General features: G+C 38.8%; 1 protein-coding gene across 6 annotated transcripts in view; it reads right to left on the bottom strand.

Annotated features, from left to right (window-relative positions):
* Positions 1-20803, bottom strand: part of RBMS3 (RNA binding motif single stranded interacting protein 3) — a 710128-nt gene that overhangs the window by 301147 nt on the left and 388178 nt on the right. For all 6 annotated transcript variants that reach the window (XM_065055125.1, XM_065055127.1, XM_065055126.1 and 3 more), the window contains one exon: positions 19623-19681. In XM_065055125.1, the coding sequence (XP_064911197.1) occupies positions 19623-19681 (59 nt within the window). The remainder of the gene's footprint in view (positions 1-19622; positions 19682-20803) is intronic.

Below are 20803 nucleotides of genomic sequence, written 5' to 3'. Positions count from 1 at the left end.
TGTACAGAGAGTTTGGGAAACCATCTGATCACAATTTGGACTAGGGCTTCGTCCTGTCTTGCAGTGTCCCAGAAGCAAATGCGTTCACCTTGGCAATCTGCTGGTTAAAGGCAAAAAGAGGGCTGCAAGGCTGAGCTCAAGTCTGGATCCTGTTTCCCCACGGAACTAGGAGCACCTCCAACACTTTTGAGGACAGTCCCCACTATCCTTTGATCTCCTTCCCCCAGCTTCTTCACAGTCTGCTCTGAGAATCAGGGCAAGTTCACTCCCGTACACACATCTCCCAAGACAATTTGTTTGGGAATGAAAGGTATCAACTCCAACCACAAAGAGAGCAATCTTCCCTGTAAATGTGTAAGACCAACATGTGAGCCCATCTGGTGCTGTAAAACATGTCAGTGTTGCATGCCAAATTCAAGATACTTATTTTATCCTACACGTGGTTTACATTATTAATTATTAAATTCATGTTGAACATAAGATTGAGTATATTTTAAACATTACCAAAACCTGGTCATATTCCCATCCTTACACTGGGCACCATCTCCAAGATTTTAAAAAAAAAAAGGTTATATTCATTCTCTGGTCTTGGTTTTCTTTAGTCCAGGAAACACAGTGGCTGGGCTACTGTATGACCAGCCCCTCCGGCCACCCAGCTCTAATCAGATTAGGAATACCCACAGCTCACTGAGAAATACCAGTGTTTCGGCCTATCTTCTGAAAGACTCTCCTGATTATACTGTAAGCAGGGCCTGCCTTTGATAGGATAGGCAACAAGTTCAGGGTCAGCCAAGTCAACTACCCAACGGACATGTTCACCCAAGAGGATAATATCATAAAAAGCCAGTGTTACTGTCAAGATCCTCCACCTTCTTTGGTGTTATATATGGACAACCAAAGGGAAACATGTCTCATAGCAAACACTGACCTGGAAAATGTGCTCTACCACACACCTTCTTTAAAATTCTGGAAAATGGGATTAATGGCAATTCTCCCACATCCTGGACTGTTGGGAGATCAAATGCATCCAAGACTGTGAGACACTCTGGTACTTCAGCAATGCAAGCCGTGGAAGAATCCAAGATAGACAGATAATCCTCATTTATACCAGATGGGGAAACACTGAAGCAGAGAGAAGTTAAGCAACCTGTCACTCAAAAAAAAAATATGTGGAGAGTGCAGCAAAGAGAATTTCATCCCCCTCTCCCTAGTACTTCAGACATTTGGAACAAGCTTCAACACAAAGAATATTACTGGAAATAACAGCATAGGAGAGACGTTACTCGCCGATTCCTAACTACATAGTCCAATGAATATAAAACACCATCTCCTCTATCCCATCACTGATGTTAGCATATATAACCGCACAAAATGACTGAATACAGCACGACTATACTCATTTTGATAGTGATTGTTTAAGTCAGTCAAGGGAAGAGCTGGCTGTCACTTCTAATCCTTTACTGTGAAAGGTGGCAGCACCAGCTCTTCCTCAATCCTTCTGGCAGGATCTTACACCTCCGAGCACCGAGGGGCTCACTACTACAAAACAAGTTTCATGGCAATGTAGTAACTAATGACATTGGAAGAATGACTCTTGATTTCCACTGGTAATACCTCTGCCTGGGTGGTTTCAAGAAAAGAGTTATCAGGCAAAGAATGGCAATTTAGAAGCTGTAAATGTGGGGACAGAGGAGATGCCTGTGGGATTTGTGTGTGTTAGCTTTGCTTGCAACAATAGATTAGGAAATCAGATCAAGAGTTACAAAAAAAAAAAAAAAGATAAGTTAAAAGTTAGACTGATGGGAACTGCTGCAAACTCTGCACTTTTGAAGAGATAGGTCTGATAAGAAGATAGTCATAGGTTAAGAAGGTTTATACCTCCCACGTACAGTTACACAGCTACGGTATTGCCCATGTGCAAAACAGCCACGTGTGGCAATTTTAATCACCCAGGAAATCCCCACTTTACAGTATGATTGCTTTTACTATCTCACGTTCAAATAAAAATTCAGGATTTTTCAAAAGTGTTTAGAAATCATATAAATGTATTGCCATATCTGTAAATGGATAAGCACCAAAAATTCACCAGAAGTTTTATTACAGATTTCTTCCAACTCAGCCCTCCAGAAATGTCTAGTCAAAAACAACACTTTTTTTTTTTTAAAAAAGAGAGCTGTAAAAAGCCTATGTTTATAATATTAATGAATAATTTATAGCAATTTCTTACGACAACACTATTTCAGAACTCAAAGATATGATTAGGTAAGAAAGAAGTGTACTTAAATATCAAGTTTTATGTACATTCTTACCTCACATATACACAGATGCTTAAGCTTTTCCAGGAACAACATAGGCATTCCAGTCAATCATTTAAAAGGAAATACAGTTGTCTGAATTTTTTTTAACTTTCAAAAACATGTCATTGTGTAACATTATATTCAGCAGTTCATCTGATTCTCTCTAGAAAAAACAAAGTGCTGAGCTCATAAAGTTTTAAATTTAAAAGAGCAAAGTACCATGACAAGGCTCCTGTTCTCTGATGGCAAATGATGATGGAATACCCTGCTCCCCCCAAGACTAAAATGTGTCTCACGCTAACCTGAATGGTACTTTCCGTGAACACTGACAGCAGTGAAACTCGCTGTGTACAAATATTAATGGAGAATGACCACAAAGATGTATGGCCACAAGAAACTCATCATCAGTTCAAAAGCATATGCTTGGGAACATATCGTTGAGTGTTTATCCAGCTCTACTACTACATTTTTATTTACCTGAGTCATTGTAGTTATTATCTGCATAAGAGGTACTACTGTATAATTTTAGCAGATAAATTTGGAATTTTCATAGTAGTTCTAGTAGCTTGCATGGCCAGAAATCAGTACATTTCCTACAACTCTGCAATACAAAAAACAAGAAATTAAAGAGGCCATCTTAATTTTTAAACTCAGGTTTGCTGCATGAGATTTTAAAATCCAGGCTATATATTTATCATTCAGTAATTATATTTCACTTGCCAGGACTTTGTGTTTTGGTTTTCTTAGTTACATCAGTTAAAGCAGTCTTCTTCTGATCTACGTGGGGTTTATGATTCTTTAGCTCCTGGAAACACTTGTAAAGAGTTTTGTGAGATGCACATAGGACAGCAAAAAAAACCTCAAAAAGTTTAATCCTAGCTTTGCCAATACTTCCCTCTGTGACCGTGCATAAAAGACAACCTCTCCCTCTCTCCTCCTCTAGCTTCAGTGTCCATAAAAAGATCTCAAAATAGACTAATGGACCTCCTGTGAGGAGATCTTAAAGTCATTAATTTATTTTAAAGAATAAAAGTTCTGACTATTGGTAATTTAGTCCTATTACTGATCCATTTAAAGACAGACACTGCAAAATTGCTTCACATGCCTATTAACTACAACCTCTCAAGCTGACAGCAGTTTTCCAGTTTGAGCTTACTAGTTGCTCCTGCTGCATGAATTAGGAGCTTTCCATCATCTCTAAGATAAGGACTAAAAATCCTGACTTTAGACTACTCTTTCAGAGTACTCCTTTTCTTAATTTTCCTGCTTAGTATTTACTATTAGCCTCCAGCAATTTTCTTCCTGCTTTCACAAGGCTTGGTCTTTCCTCCTAATCAATCTTCCATGGAAACATGGTCCAGAGAGGATTTCCTCTTTGTCAGGTGACAGAAAACCATACGTAATATTTTGATAAAATGATTAGCAGAAAAGTAAAGCCCTGTGGAACTTCCAGATGATAATTTACAGGACTTTTTGCAGAAGGAGTTGGCTGACGTATCCTAACAGACACAGTTGCTAATAAGTGATTTGTTTTTTCCAGGCAAAGCTCACATCATTCCTGCTTTTTTGTGGTGGTATATATCATAGTTGCCAGATGACAAGGACATGCTCTTTCCAGCCTTTATTTGCTCATCATCTGGGACTTGCTTTTTTTTGTTCGGGTTTTTGTGTTTATTTTTAAGATGACCGGTAATATATGATGGTGCTGCGCTCCCTTTGTAGCCGGACGGCAGACTTGTAAATGGAAAAACTATCACAGGTGCTCTTTTTGGAAGAAGGAAGAGAAAAAATGATGGTTTGGTCAAGACTCAGATGACTAATGACAGACTAAGCATATGTTTCATTACTGACTTGCTGAAGTTTACCTGCACTGGCATATTACGTCTAGGACAGAGATGGTAATAAAAGGAAAAAAAATAAGGAAGGGTAGACGTGATAGCTCTCTACAAACATGAGAGAATGTCATTAAGTAACAGAAAGGATGATTATTCGTATTACCAACAAAGGGCAGAATAGGAAAGAAGGCTTTTGCTTTGTTCAGAAATAATTTCAGAAATTGTGCTGATTGGAGAGGTGTGCAAACCAAGACTTTGGAACGGTTCATGCCAGGTCATGCACACGTATATAACATATTTTGAAAATCATTAAAATCAGCAATACCCTAAATACTTATTAAATAGGTCTTCCTAAGTATATTTAAGAAATGTCAGACTCCGGCTTGATTTAAAAACTGATCATAGAACCCACAACTAATATCCCTCAAAAAAAAAAAAAAAAGAAAAAAACCAAGAGAAAGCAAATAAAAATGGTTTAAGGACGCTGATATATAAATTCCCAGTTTATAATGTCACTCACACACCTGGGGTAATGCGTCTTGTTCTGATCACTTTGATACCAGTAATTTGTAAACAAACCAGAAGGTTTGCTCAATAACATTGAATAGAGGTCAGCAGGAACAGTTTTACAAGGAAAGATCGCTGGAGCTAAAATATATCTGTTAGGCTGAGTAAATACAAGAGAAGAGGAATACATTTTAACATTGAACTATAATATTGAAGGGTAAAAAAAAGCAAAAACCAAAGAGGGAGATGAATTAATTAGCATGGTGCCCAAAGGTAGGGGAGGAGGGATAATGAAGAGTAGTGGGATTAAATTAAGAAAAGCAAAATTTAGGCTGAGTATAAAGAAAAAAACCTTACTAATAATGAGTTTTATTATTTCGGGAATTAGTCTCAGGTGAAATGATGGAAACACCTGCCTAATATTTAGGACTTTCAGATTTAGGTTGTGTAAAGGCATTACTGCATGATACACAAAGTATGCACAAAGGCATGTACACTTTGGGGAATAAAACAGCACTGGTGGGGACAGAAGGAGCAGATGCGGCCACATCCTGTCACATCTCCATGACTGCAGTACAGTCACCAACACCTTCTTCAAGAACTGCCCAAAATGCAGCCTGTCCCCACATCAGACAAGCTTTGCCCTGAAGCGCTGCCCACAAAGAGATGAGATGGGCACACAGGTGAGGGGACAGGCACGTAGGCAGGTGGCAGAAGTGGCTGGACCAGCACAGTCCCAAGCACAGGGGGTAAGGACACATCAGCACACGCAGGCTTTGTTCCCAATTTCAGCTACAACTCTGTTTGCCACTCTTCTGTTTTTTCCTTAGCGTGCCCTTACCTACCACAGGCAAAACAGTTTGAAGACAACAGGGAAAGAAATCCATGAATAAAAATGTAGAAATTTATTGTTCTAATCCAAGTATTTTGTTACTTTGGAGATTAGCTAGCCCATGCCAGAGCATTCAGAGGCCAGGCTTAGTGCTCTAGTCACAGCATGCTGGTTTTTAGAGCTTTTTGGAGTAAATACAGCAGTTTGGAGGCACGACTGCTATTGTTGCTGCCTCTTCATTTAGCTCACAAAGGCCAAGCAAGTCAGCTAATGCCACCATAAAACAAAACAAAGCATCCCTTCAAAAATGGCTGCAAGACAAAAATACCAAAGTCCAGTTGGCAATCTGATGTGTCATTTATAGCAGCTTTCCCCCTGTTTTAAGTGGGAAACATTACCCAAACCTGTTCTAACATTTTTCTGGGTTTTGCTTTGCTTATCTTATGTAAAAGTAAAAATCAGAAAATGCTTTGCACGTAATCCTGAGAACACTGCAGGGACCACAACTGGATAAACGGTATGTGCCTTGTAACAGGCACGTCATTCACCCAAGTGAAGAAAAAAAAAAATAAAAGGGTTAAACTCTGTAGCTTTATCAGGAAATTTGAGGCTTTAAACTGGAAGCAATTTGTTCAATGGCTATTTTGACCATAGAACTTCCTAATCTCGGTTCCCATAAAGGTTGGCTTGAGGCCAGCCAGAATGGTTCGTTTTAGCTGCACAGATATCTTCCACAGAGGAAATAAAAGGATTTCAAAACCCGGAGTCATTTCCTTTGGTTCTCGGCTCATTCAGAAAAAATGTCCTTTCGGTCAGTGATATCTCCAACTTAATTCCTGCAGCATGACTTTAAAAAAAAAAATAAATAAATAAATAAAAAAGTCTTTGTGGGAAACTTTTTCTGAAGGTTTGGAAGTGTGCCCTGTAAGCTCTTTGCCAGTTGGTGTAAAATACTTTCTATGCTCCCAGAAACTTGCAAAGCAAAAGGTCCTCTCCTCTTCATCATTAACTCTGCGCTTTCCAGAAGTTCTTACTCAACTCTCAGTCCCATTTCATAATTAAAGGAGGTATTCACACTCATACACATAGAAGGGTTTACAGAACTTAACATTAAAATAATCCACTAAAGGCACCTCGAATCACAGGGAGTGACCTGTGTGCAGCTTCTGGTGGAACAGTGCAAGCAGAACAAGTAACCATTTATCAAAAAGGCCAACGTATTGTTTATGCAAAAATACAATAGGTTTTGAGGCATGTAAGCATAACACATTGAAAGTGTCCCTCTAGAACTTGGAGCAGACTGGAGTGATAGCAATCTCTCTCATCAGACAAGCAGATGGAGGAGTTGGTAATCTTGAAGAAAATCAGAAGGTGATCACTAGGATCTATCCCTCTTGAAAACAAAACAAGAGGCCAGTGAATGTAAGTAGACATACTGGGATGGAAAGTAACCACAGAGTCACTCAAATACTGTGAAGACAACATAACTGAAATCCTAGTAGCTCTCAGAATGTTTTAAGTCTAAGAAATAAAATGGATGAACTGGAATACACAATAGAGTAAGAAAAAACTCATGTATTTGAAAGACTGTGAAAGTGAGGCAATCAGCAGACCACTATCACCTTATGATATAACCCGCATGGCACAGAGTAGGCCATGCTGATGGTGGAGAAATGATTAGGCTAAGCAAGGCAGCAAGAAACACAGAACCCGCAAGAACTGAAATCCCAGGCTGAAACATGAAGAACAGTGATTGTGCATTATGGGAGAACTACCTCTGTCCTGCTGACTGCCCCGCAAGGATGGCAACACCAGCTGCCACGGGCAAAGGAAGATGCAGAAAAGCAGTAAGGGCAGAAAGCAAGTGAAGCGCTCATAGGGGACTCTAATTATCCCTACACAGATTGAGCAAAATGGAATATAATGCAAAGATCACATTTTTAGGTGCTGTTCAGAGAGCAGCTGCTTAGGAAGCCCAGAAGAACAGATGCAACTCTTAATTTGAAATGACCACAGAGGAGGTTATGGGACAAATTGACAAAAGTGAACACTAACAAATTGCAATAACAGATGGTATTCACTCTCTCCGTTTGAAAAGAGCTCCAGGATGCAATAGTTGCCTACACATGCTAATAAGTGGTGTGCAGCTTCTCTTCTAAAACCAGCTTTGTACCTGAGGCCAAGGAGGTGGCACACATGGTGGCAGTGTTCTGAAAAGATCCCAGGTGAGATATAGGTACCTACAGGTCTGCAAACCTAGCGTCCAATTACCAGAAATTACAGGAATAGAGTAAAATCAACAGAAATACAATATGCGGAAAGAGTTAACCTGGCTTTTGTAGGTTTGCCTCACAGACCTATTGGAGTTCTTTGAAAAGGTCAACAAGCCTGTGGATAAGGGTGATCTGGCTAATATAGTCTGCTCCGATCTCCAAAAGGCATTTGACAAGACCCTCACAAAAGATTTCTTAGGAAACAAAGCAGCCATGGCTTAAGAGGGAAAGTTCTTGGATAAACAATTGGTTAAAAGATAAAAACAGAGGGTAGAGGGCATGGTCTTTCTTACAAGAGGGGAACGGCATCAATGGAGCTTTGCCAGGACCCGTACTGCACAACATGTTTCTAAATGAGAAGAAGAGGCTAAGTGCTGAGGTGACAAGATTACTCAGGAGAGAAAACTGGGGAGGCATCTGTGAAGAACTGCAGAAGGACCTTATTAAACTAAGCGACTGGGTAATAAACCAGAAGAATACATTTAATGTAGATAAATGTAGTGATGCACATGGGAGAAAGTTCCAGTTTCACATTATAAAATTATGCCTTTTGAACTGTCCACAGAAATGTCAGCTCCAAATTTGCTCAAAAACGCAGACTGAATTCTAGGAATCATTGCAAAAGGAGGAAAAAGCAAGGCAAAGAATGTACATATATTTCCCTATCAGCTCCTCCTTCCCATAACTTTTCAACCAACTGACCCTATTCAAACAAATTTGACAGAGGGAGCAATCTCAAACAGTTTAGACTTCCAAAATTAAACCTCATTACTAGACACTAGAGAAAACACAGCAGAGTCTCAAAACAGGTTTATGAACCAGAGCAGCCTCAGGACTTGTGTGGCACATACCCTCAGCTTTAAGTGTAACTATTTAACACTCCTACAGTAACAGCCCAAGAAAAGCGCGGCAAGAACTAGATATGCAATTCTTTCTGATGTAAGAATTCACATTCACCCAACCTGATGAATATGTATCTGTCTCCAAAAGTCAGGGCCTATTTAACGTCTCTTCCATGACTTCCTCCTCTATTTTAAACTGTATGCACTAGCAAAAAAAAAAAAAAAAATTGTTTTATTAAAAAGGAAATAGCTACTGAGATAATGTGCAACAAATAAAAATTAAACACTGAAATTAAGAACACTAATTTTTCCTCAAGTTTTTGTTTGTTTGTTTTTAAAGATATGTGCCATTAATTATGTGGAATTTACCCCACAATTTACTGTGAGCTGAAGTGACTGACAGGAGTAACCAAGATACCTCAAGCAAACAGGGTCACTCAGACTTTTCTTTGCAGTTTCACGATTAAAGGTGACCACAAAAACCTTTACTTTCTACAGAATGACATGCTTCATTGGTTAAATATGCAGGCAATTAACACAGAGATAACATGCATTTAAACGGAGGTCCCATTGACCCCCATCTCCTGGCTGCAACCTTTGTTCTGAAAGCAGGCAGCTTAGCAAAAATATTCAATTAATAAAAAGCCATGAAGGGCAACAAGCCCATTTTAATTCATTTAAAAATAAATAGTGTTTACTGCTCCATATTTAATAAGTTAATAAACAATAACACCACGACTAATACTGCAAGCAACAAGGGCATGTGACTGAAAGATCTATACAGAGATCATAGTAAAATAAAAAAAGAATATGTTTTTCTCCTTTGTTTAGAATAAAACAAATTATTCTATGAGCAAAGAAGTGAACAAAGCCTGTTGTCTTATACATTTGAGCCCCATCCTTCTTGTCTCTGCCCATGTCCTGTCTCAAGTGTGACGCTACAACTTGCTGCAGTAACTGGAATCCCCCACTCTGAGTGTTCCTTACTGCTCCCAGCATCCGCTCTAATGCCCGTAACCTCCCTCCCAAATTCCTTGTTGGGAAAAACCAGCACAAGCTCAGGTTCCATCAAAGATGAGCAAGTGCCAATTGACTGTGGTTACTTTAGGTGGAGTAAAACTAAACTCACCCTGCAGTTCCTCCTGCAGGAGCACCAAGCCTCCAATCTACGTAGATGCCTGTTTTCTGCAAATTTTTCATTTTCCCAGTGCCAGTCCTCTGGTACATTTGCTTGAAACTGGCCAATAAGTTGTAAAATTCTATGTCAATCAAAAATTGAAAGCTTGGAGACTCTGCATTTTTAAACCAAACCAAGAGATGTTTGGGTTTTTTTAAAGAAAGAAAAAAAATGAACCATTTGTAATTTTTTGACCCAACTTCTAATTTGGGGGTCCAGAGGAACCACATATCACACCACTGCCATCTAATGGAGAAAACATCATTGGTCCTGATGAAGACCCAGTCAGACAAAAACTGTTCCACCAAGTAGAAGAGTCATTTCTGTCACCCCTAACATGGCCTCCTTTTTTTCTCATATATAAATTTAGCTCTCCTCAAAACATTCAGAGTTGAAAAAACTCAGTAAATGTTGTCCAAATGTATGACTATTCTTGGGAGAGCTGAAAGAAAGACTTGTTTGGGGTTTTCATTTTTTTGGATAATTCAGTTTTTAAAATTAAAAAAAAAAGTTATTTAACTCCATTCAAAGTCATAAGATTACTCACAGTACCTAAAATTAATTGTGAATCCTGCTCTTTTTCAAAGCCCTGGACTGCAAAGTCCATAGGACAAGGTTGTATTTTAATTAATTTTTATACAGTACAATTGTTTTCTGCACTGTCAATTAGCACCTAGAGTTTCACTGTTATACGTCTACCATAACCTAAATAGATGGAGTAATATTACTAATGCTCGCCAGCTCCTTCCCCAGAACTAGTGTGGGTGGGTTTTTTGTTCAGCCTTGAGCGAGCTATATCTTTATTGCCAGAGGTTATGTTTTTTCTCCTATATTGCACATATATTCCGACACCAGCAATCCCACACCATCTCTAGACAGGCGGCTTTCAAATACCCAGAAAGACACTTTAAAAAAAAAGATGGCACCACCATTTAGTGTTTTACAGTATGTTATCTATCAATAAAGAGAACATTTACTTAATTCACTTGGGTAAGAGAGTCCTGCTCTTCTAAACAACAGCCAGGGCCATGCACTAATAGGGCAAAATGGGAAGGGTGTCTCCTGATTGCTGGCAACTGCAGAAGTGAAGTCGCTATAATTAACAGATCTGATTCAGAACGGTTCCTGTTGAGTACTCATGTTCAATAAAAGTCTGTCCGTTGGATTTATTATCACATTGTCACTATATCAAGTAAGCATTTGTTTTGCATAGGCTGTGTACTCAGAGAGTAGGATGGAGTCGGCTTTAGCAAAACCAAGCAGCTAGGCACTGTCCTCCTCTACCCCGGGGTCCCACGGGTGAGTGGCTGCACTGAAGGTCTTGAGACCTTGGGGAAACCAGCTCCTCACAAGAGTACCACCACTTTGGGGAGAAATGACCTGTCTCCAGGCAACCAGAGGCCGAACAGATTTACTGATATACAAGATGCTGTATCATGACTCTATGATTCTATGGCATCAGAGAAAAGAAGTTTAAGCAAAGTGGTACTGCAAGACAGTTAAAAAAGCCAACGCATTACAAGTAAACGTTCAACAAAACTGACTATGAGCTGCTGTTCAAAGAGAAAAAAAAAAAATCTCTTCTGCTCACTTCTGTGATACGAAATAGAAATTTCTGAGTCTGCTGAGACCACTAAGAGCGTACTAACATTCCCCAGTCCCAAAATGCACTTCAAACGCATGCCAAGCTATTGGCAAAGTTTTATACAGACCAATGAATCAAAACATTAATCACTGTGTATAAATGGAAATTTTACTTTTTTCTTTCTCTGGAAGGAAACAAAATTAAACCAATTATTTGCCAGTGATATGGGCCTGCAAGTTTTGGAAGCAGTAAATTAAGAATAATCACAGATTAGATATGTCACAGAATACTTGAACATCTTGGGTCTACTTACAGAAAATATTTGCTAGGCCATGAGTTCATCTATGAAAAGATAATGACCCAGGAAATATTTTTCTTAATTGCAAAGAAGCCGTTTAAGAAAGCGTCTGGGGAACTAATTAGAAAGGAGTTTCCTCTGTAGAGGACCTGGCTTTAAACTCAGTAAGCAATTTTAGAGGACTTGCTTGAGAGAGAGCACTGTTTAGATGCAGGCACTGGTGTTTGCTGAAGTGCAGCAACATTTTGCAGACACGGAGGCAGGTACGTCTCCAAGTCCTCACCACAGCCGGGCAGCGGCCAGGGCTGACGTGCTCCAGCTACAGCAGCTTGCTCAGCACAACTCAACAAACCCTTTCCTATTTCACTTCAGCAGATGTGGAAAGCGTTCAAAAATATACGAAGAGGAGAATCTCTACCTCCAAGCTAAAGCGAGATTTTGCAAAACACTCGTGTGTTTGCCAAGACACGTAAAATGCCTGCTGGCCAACCCAACAGGTGCCAGGAAAACAGGTCCCCAAACAGCATCATGTGTTCCCACTCAGTGCCATTGCTTTGTTATGTTACCTAAAAATCTGATAATACATCATTTGTTAGTTCAAGGGGATAGCTTCATACATGTTTTTGAATATACACGTGTACTTTTTTTTCCTCCATCTAGTACCTGGTAACTTCTAGAAATAGCCAAATTTATAGGCCATCATAGTTAATGAGGGAAGTTTAGACTGGATATTAGGAAAAATTTCTTCACAGAAAGGGTTGTCAGGCATTGGAACAGGCTGCCCAGGGAAGTGGTGGAGTCACCATCCCTGGAGGTATTTCAAAAGACACATAGATGAGGTTCTTAGGGACATGGTGTAGAGGTGGAGCTGACAGTGTTAGGTTAGCGGTTGGACTTGATGATCTTGAAGGTCTTTTTTAACCAGAACAATTCTATGATTCTGTGAGCCTGTAGATCAAATAAACTTTCATTTGGTAAAGTAGGGTATGAACTTACAAGACTTCACTAGTGAGTAACAGCCTCATGGTTTCTTACTGGAAATTATTTTCATTTTATTTTGACGTAAGCCTGCCTTCGGGGTGTTTAGATGTCTCCTTTAGGTATTTTTTCTAAACACTTAGCGCCTAGTCTCACATGATTACACAGAAATATCACTTTTTGATTTAAACAGAAAAAAACCCCAAATTCTGACGATTACTTATTAAAAAACAGGAGTGAAATTAAAATTTAAAAAAAAAAAAAAAAGGTAAACAAATTTTAAAACCTCCAAACATTTATTAAACAACTTTTAAACAACCATTTGAACTGTTATCAAAACTTGGCATGACAAGTTGCCCTCTCCCTTTTTTCTCTCTCTCTCTTTTTTTTTTTTTGTTACAGTTTTGAAACGGGGACTTAGTGACATTATTGAAGACTTTGTGCTTCTAGCTCAGGAGATGTTTGTTTATCAGCTGGCTTGCTAACCAAAAGCAGTACAACTCAGCATAGTTTGTGCTCGCTGTTCAAGAGACCGAGGACCAGATGAGTTGGGGCTGCCACAGGTATGGATGAGATGGATCAGCAGAACCACACATAAATCTTGCTAAGCACCTACCTACCGTCAGCATCCATTCAGCCTTCACAAATGCCTCACTGTCAGAAAACCTGCTGAACTAAAATATGCCATATTGCTACACTATTAGTAACTTGTGAGCTATTATGCCACTGATTGCATAAAACTTTGGAATGGATCAAAAAAAAAAAGGGGGAAAAAAAAGCAGACAATCCAAGCTAATGGCCAAAAAGTCACCACATCCATTGTCTATCCTGGCATCAAAAATAGGATTGATTTATTTTTTACACAAGTCTAAAGTTTCAAAATTAAATAAGTCTGTTTTACAAATTATTTACTTTCTACAAGATCCATTTCCCCTTGAAGCACGCTGAGCATGCCCTCCTAGTGTGAACAGTTTACGGTCTGTGATCAGGCACAGACCTACTTGGCTGGATTTTTTTTCTGTCTCAAAATGGCAATTCTGAGAATCATAAATAACACAGCACGGTTATTGCAATTCGAGCTTATTCCCAATAAATAAAATTTATTAACTAAACAGCTTTCTATGCAGCTTAGCTCTTTCTTCACTAGCTTATTATTTTACACAGACTTGCTTCATGTTGCTAGTCACAACCAAATCGTGCCATCTCAAGTATAACAGGAATAGGAATGAAGAAATAAAAAATCTTTTATATTATGCCAAATACCCTTTAATCTTCATAGAATATGTGCAAAATATTACTTTCTAAAATTTAAAGTTATGAAAGTATTTTGCCTAACAAACACACCAAGGTATATCTACTATATGCTTATAAGCTTTGTTTATCAGAATACCAGAGCAGAAGCCTCCTGCTCATTAAGCTGCAATGCATTAGAGTACTTAGGGATGCTGGTGAACTTAAGCAGATGAGAAGCACCAGTGACAAGGCAACACAGACTCCTTTGGGGAGATACGAAGCAGTACTTTATCATGCCATTCCAATTATCTCCAACACTTAAAGTAAGCCTCCAGTTATCCCATTTTTGTTACACAAATAAACTCTCAATTTATAAAATAGGTCATGGTAAATTTTAAGTCCTTGTCTAAAAACAGCAAGGCAAATGGAGAAATAAAATTGTGTGTGATATATGGTGGGTTAACAGAGATGACCTCATGGCATTTTTTTTTACCATAAACCCACCGCAATCCTAATGACTCTATATCTGTGGCCCCAGTTTTGGTATTTTAAAAATGAATACATCATTGCTAACATTTTTCAACAAGAAAAATGCCATAATGAAATATTAAAATTATAAATAGAGTCCCTAGAGTTCCCGTCATCATGTTAGGCACATTTCTCTCCTAAGACAAACACTGCTATTCAACAGATCAAGTCACGCATGATTTGAAAAAATATACATAAAATAAAGAATATGCAGTTGAAGTGTTTGTGTCGCACACATTACACTGATTCATAGCTTTTATTTATTAAAAAAATTCCCACAGGTAAGATTTTGGACTTTCAGTCATTCTCCCGTGCTCATCTTCTAAGGTCCTCGCAAAATGCTCAAAATTGTGTGAGCTCCTGATTAAACCAGGAAGTAAATCTGCATGCACGCAATTAAAGTGTCTGCAAGGGCAGATGCAGATGACAGTAATTCATACTCCAAGAAATGGGCTTGTGTATTTGGCAGATTAACTGTTCTGTATTCCATTGCTATGAGGTATGGAAACTGTACTGTGAAACAACCATTACTCATTCCCTCGGCTCCGAGCACGTAGGTTCTCTCTAAGGCAAGCCAGGCTGGAGAGGCCGGGGGGTGAGGGCTGGAAAGAGAAGAGTCTACGCGTTTCAGATTAACGTTTCTCTTGAATGGTTTCTTTTATTCCATTTCCCCTACTTTTTAAATTAGCAAATACAGTAGACCCAGAAGGGAAATACGCAAGGAGGAGAGGGAAAGAGGGGAGGGAGAGGGAAAAAGCAAAAGCAGCCAAAACTCTCCGACTTGTTCATTAGGGGGTTTGTGTTTGAACATCTGAATGAATCATGTGTCTGTTTTCCATTATTCTCCATATGTGATTGTTCCCTGCTTTGTTCAGTGATTTCTGGCCATTTTGTCATGACTGTGCTTACTTTGTTTTATATATTGTTCTATTACAGGGTGATTGTTGCTTTTCCTCTGCCTCACTTAGCAGTTATGCCACCAACAAAGAGCAATCTGAAAATGAGAGGTTACGTCAAAAGGTTTCCCTGGTGAACTCCCTTGCAGCATATATGATTACTTGAGACCCGACTGTTTAATTCATACCAGGGCAAAATCCTCAGATAACACCATTCCTTTGCACAACAAGAACGTAGTGGGTATCTTTTTAAAAACCTGAGGAATACTGGAGAATAACTTAAAATCCATTGCAGAGTGTTTCCCTCATTTTTCCAAGAGGAAACCTAACACTTCTTGCTCAGCAGTACCCTATTTTAACAGATCTGCACATTGATACATGGGGTATTTGAAATAATTTCTTTGCTGTATTAATTATTTTCCACTTTCACCTCTACTCTATACCTTGGTCAACACACACAGGATACTGAAATATATTTTTAAAATCTCAAATCACGTGATAACTTCTTCTGTCATCTCCCTGAATTTAAACCACCCTACTGCATTGTATAAACATCACAGTCTCAACTTATGGAAAAAATCTTAGAGCAAATAGACATATTAATCCATTCACAGACCCTCAAAAGTAACCAGTGATTAATACCACGCAGCATGCATTTAGCAAGAATAAATAATGTCACATCATATTTCCATCTAGAAACAGGTAAATAGTCTTATGGATAGTTAAGTACTACATATTTTAACTAAACTTTAGCTGTCTCTCATAAATTGTGCAGACGAGAGAAATATGATTTAGATAAAACTGCTGTGAACTAGGTATCAAATTGATTAGAAGATCCAGTTTTAAAAAATAAGTTCTCAATGGCTCAGTGTTGCACTACCTGCTGTACTATGAAGGTTTCCACAAAAGTTTTCCCCAGGTCTGTTATTATTCACTCTTTTCCAAATTATCTTCATTTATTAACTGTGAAGAGGATACTAAAGAGGTAAGTGCTGCAAGCACTCTGCAGACTTAAGATTTGAGAATAATCTTGGCAAATTAAGGAGTAGCCAGGAAAAAATAGGATAAAATTCAATACAGATGAATGAGAAGTACTAGCCTTAGGAGGGAATAATCAACAGCACAGAGAAGAACACACAATAAGGAAGGTTGGGCTGGCAGCAGCAATGGAGAAAAGAATAACAGAACCAAGGGCTACAGAGAATCTCTTAGCATAATTCAGCGCTGTGCCTTCGGAAATAAATCTATATTTTAAATATATGTAGTTATTTACATGGATATATCAACAAAGAGGAGAGTCACGTGATCACAGAGAAGACAAATGAATAACTGCTCCACACTATTGAAAACGGTAAGATTTAGGCTGCCTGACACCCTTTGCCCAGTTCTAAGGTCTTCAAGTAAGAAGTGAGCTAATTAGGGAGAGACCAGCAAAGTGCAGTATAATCAGAAACTTATAACAAATTTCCTTTAAGGAAAAAGTGAAAGAACTATTGTTTAGTCTAAGGAAAAGATAAGACAGATGCATAGCAGTCTTCAGATATATGTCTGTTGCAAAGAGAAAAGGAATAGACTGTTCTGCATATCCACTAGGGATAAGAAGCAATAGGCTCAGATTGCATCAAGGGAGATTTAGGTTAGACATAAGGAAACTCCGCATTATAGCGAGGAGAGGGAGCACGAACACACATCGCCTGAGGAGCTTTTGAGGAATCTCCACGGCTGGAGGCCTTTGAGTACAGGTTAGAGAAACGCCCCTCAGCAGTGGGTTAGAGCTGATCCTGCCCCCAGGCAGAAGAATGGACTAGCTGATCTCTTCAGATCCCTTCCACTTCTGATCCCTGGGAAGCTTTTCTGGTTTGTTTTTTTGGCAGCCTTACTGAAGAGGAAGGAAATTGTACCAGCATTTAAAGCAGCAAAACATCTACTCTTTTTATGCCGCAAAGCATACTATTAATAAATCCAATTACGTTTACGATCTTTTAATGGCACCACTTATGTCATAAAGATCCATCTTTGAAAATACAAAGAAATATCTTTACCCTACAGCGTAATACAACAGCGTGAAAGCAAACTTTTACAAAATTCCATCTCACTGTTATATGGCCCCTACTATAATCATCTCAAAGCTAGCTACATTATAAAAAACACTAAACACAGGCATTTTTCTTTCTCAAAATTCTACCATTCGTATTCTATACAATCTTTTCACTTCGTATTTTGTGTTTCACAAATGGGTCCGTTCCTTTCCTTGTTTACCACTGGCAATGAGAACGGAAGGAATTTCTGATCACACAGCACCACATTTGTGGAGTGGTTACCAGTCAAATATGCACTTAAAAACAAAACAAAAAGCTAAGGACAATCATTGAACATGCTTCCCCAGGACTCTCCCCACCAACCTTTAGGCACGAAGCTGAAGCAGCTACACTAACACAGTGGTCTCAAACAGCTAAGATCAGCACAGACAAACAAATTTCTTTCTCCCATGGACTTCATCTCATTATTCAACACACAGCCCAGTTCTAATCTAATCTCACCTGCTTGATTGGTGTTGCCATTTCAGATAGACAAATGTCAGGAAAAAAGGATGGAGTTGACACAGCGAACACCACAGTCTTGCATGGTAGTGGGAAGGGGGACAAGGACCAACATGTCATTGTCTCCAAAGGAAGGTCTTAGTTGGAGTGTAAGACAGTCATGAGTGGTCCCAAGGTAACCCCAACCTACCTGATCACAGACTTTATCTCTCACCCGTCACATGAGCAGCTCAGGCCCCTACAGCTCTCCTAGGCCTAAGCCCCAACTCCTCCCTGCCCCTGTCCCCAAGTGCTGCTACCCAAAGCCCTTCCTATCCCCTTCACAGTACTCTTCCCCCTTGTTAAACCAGCTCAGAGCCCATTCAATCCACTCAGCCTCTTTGCAGCCCCATCACGCTGCAAGTCCTCCTTTCCCTTGAGCTCCCCACATTGTACCTTGTCTGTAAAACTCAAATATCCTGGCCACACAGCAGCCAGCATCAGGCATACTCATCACCTCTTGGCTTTGCAACTGCAGCACACATCTCTGTGACCCCTTCAGCCATCCTGCCAGGGCTTTCTGCACTTGGCCTACACGCTCTTCCCATTAGAGTATTCCTTCATAATACCATCAAAACAAAAACAAAACAAAACAAACCCAACAACAAAAAACCCTAGTCTTGTTCCTGGTGTAATGTTCAAAGAAATACAGACCGAGGAATGTTACCAGAAGTCTGCCCAAACAGTGATCCAAGGAAAGAAAACACATGTCCAGCAAACACATGGCCGTACCACTTCTGGTTGATGGCCCGTGACTGACCAGGTTGGTGGAGTTTTCTAAGATTAGAATTGCAATTTTCCAGCCTACTTTTCTCTTGAGTGGTTAATGAATACTTGCTACTGTGGCAAGCAATAGGTAAAGGCACTCACTTCTACAAACTGCAAGAATTTTGCCTTCTCTTGTAATTTCACCAAATATCTTTGCTTCTTCCCTTCACACCCTATCTGGCCACTTGTGAGATACTCCTGTACTGAAATGTTTTTTTTCTTTTTACCTATTCATATAGAAATGCTGTCCATAATGTGCTTCTTATCAGAAGAAGCCACTCTAGTAGGACTTATTACTACAAAAGGATTCCGTATACCACTTGTGCTTCTCCCCATAGATTTGATGGCTCTTCAGACTGGTAAATGAATAAAAATTCTGAGACACTAGTGGACACGTCAGTCAATACTTATCTAGGCAAATATAACTATATACATACACACATGCACATGAAATATACTATATTTTGCTAAAAAGTGTTGTTGCACATCAGCAGAAAAATTAAGAACATAAAGCTAGAAGAGGAAGCATTTTTATAACTTGGTATTGCAACTTGTGGATCTATTTGTGTCATAAAGAATATTTTCTTCTTCCAATAGCATAGTCCAAGACTTCACAAAAATATAAAAATTAAAACAGGTTTTGTTTGGGAAACTTTTCCCAAAGGTTTCTCTTTTTTATATGGGAAATCAATTTGCATCACTGATGATATCATTCAAATCAGACAGCACTATGTGGTTAGAAGGTAATTTATTTTTCTGTCGAAGCAATTTGATACTTGTTCTGATTTGTGATTTTCATTTTATTTGTTAATGAAAAAAATTAATGAGCAATGTTACTGGAAACACCACTCAAAGCTTTGGTATTATTAAATATGTTTGTAATATATCGTACATTATGTTGATTGCACAGTTGGAGCCAAAGCCTTGGCAGTCAAGCCACCAGTCAATCACTCAAACAGACAATGAACTCACAAGGTGGATGTTTTGCACATACCTTTGCACTGATTTGTGTTTTTGTCAAGAATTGCCTTTGTGGATACAATTTTCCCATACCTATGGAGAAAACAAAAATCAGAAATACATGTTATTATATTTTACATAGTTTACATAGGTTTTTTGCAGACATATAACACATATACTAGGAAGAGATCTGGTGCTCTTGAACAATGTTTGCCTGATACTGCTGAAGAGGTTCCTTCTGTCACTGCAGTTCAACAAACACCTTTAGAGTTCACCTGAAAAGCACTGCTCATTTGCCACATTCTGTCCATCTCTGGTCACTGTGCTGCCCTGCCAGCATAAATGTCAATTATAGTAGGGATTTTAAGGCATCAGCACTGGTAAAGATGTTTCTTTAGTTGAATTAATTAGGTTTGTTTGAAGATTTTTTTATTATTATTATTTTTAGCTCCAAACAAGGTTTGTTTTAATACAGATAGACTAGATTCTTCCAAGATTAACAAAAAAGCAGGAGGTATGGCCATTTCCTTACACACATGCATACACAGCTCTGCCCACGTGTGCATCCACACCTGCGCTCAGACACTCTAAACTTCTGGTTTAGGTGAACAGAAGCTTTGAGGTTTAGATGCATCTCCTCGCTCTTTCCAAGAAAAATGTTAATACTCATTTGAATTTATGTTGCCTACCATATACAGCACAACACTGCACTACAATTTGATACTTATCGTGATGAAGAAGGAATTTAGGCAGCTATTATACTACTTGTTGCATTAAGCAGCTATGCCATACAATAGGTGATCTGTCTTTATCTCACAGAGGTTAAGACTGAAAATGCAGACTTAATAGTAAATATCACAAAACCCTGGCAAAATATCATGGAAGATGGTCATTTATGACTGAATATAAGACTTCAGGAGAATAAGGAAAATAATTTTACTTCTCAAGTCACTGATATATTTTCATCGCTGTTTCAATGAAGATGACTTCCTCTCAGATGTCCTTTCCCAGATTAAAAAATAAAAAAGAAAAAATATATATGCATATAAATACTGGTATTCTGATAGATTGGGCTTTCATTTGGAAGACTTTTCCATGGAACACAACTTTCATCATCAATGAAGGACATACTACTACAAAATATTATAATAAAATAGTGTCTTCTAATGGCAAAGTGATATGCATGGGAAATAACCAAGTGTTCATCAACTATAA

The sequence above is a fragment of the Columba livia genome, chromosome 2, assembly GCF_036013475.1.
Source record: "Columba livia isolate bColLiv1 breed racing homer chromosome 2, bColLiv1.pat.W.v2, whole genome shotgun sequence".
Taxonomy (NCBI): domain Eukaryota; kingdom Metazoa; phylum Chordata; class Aves; order Columbiformes; family Columbidae; genus Columba; species Columba livia.
The sequence above is the reverse complement of the archived record's forward strand: the minus strand, read 5'-3'. Positions and strand labels throughout refer to the sequence as shown.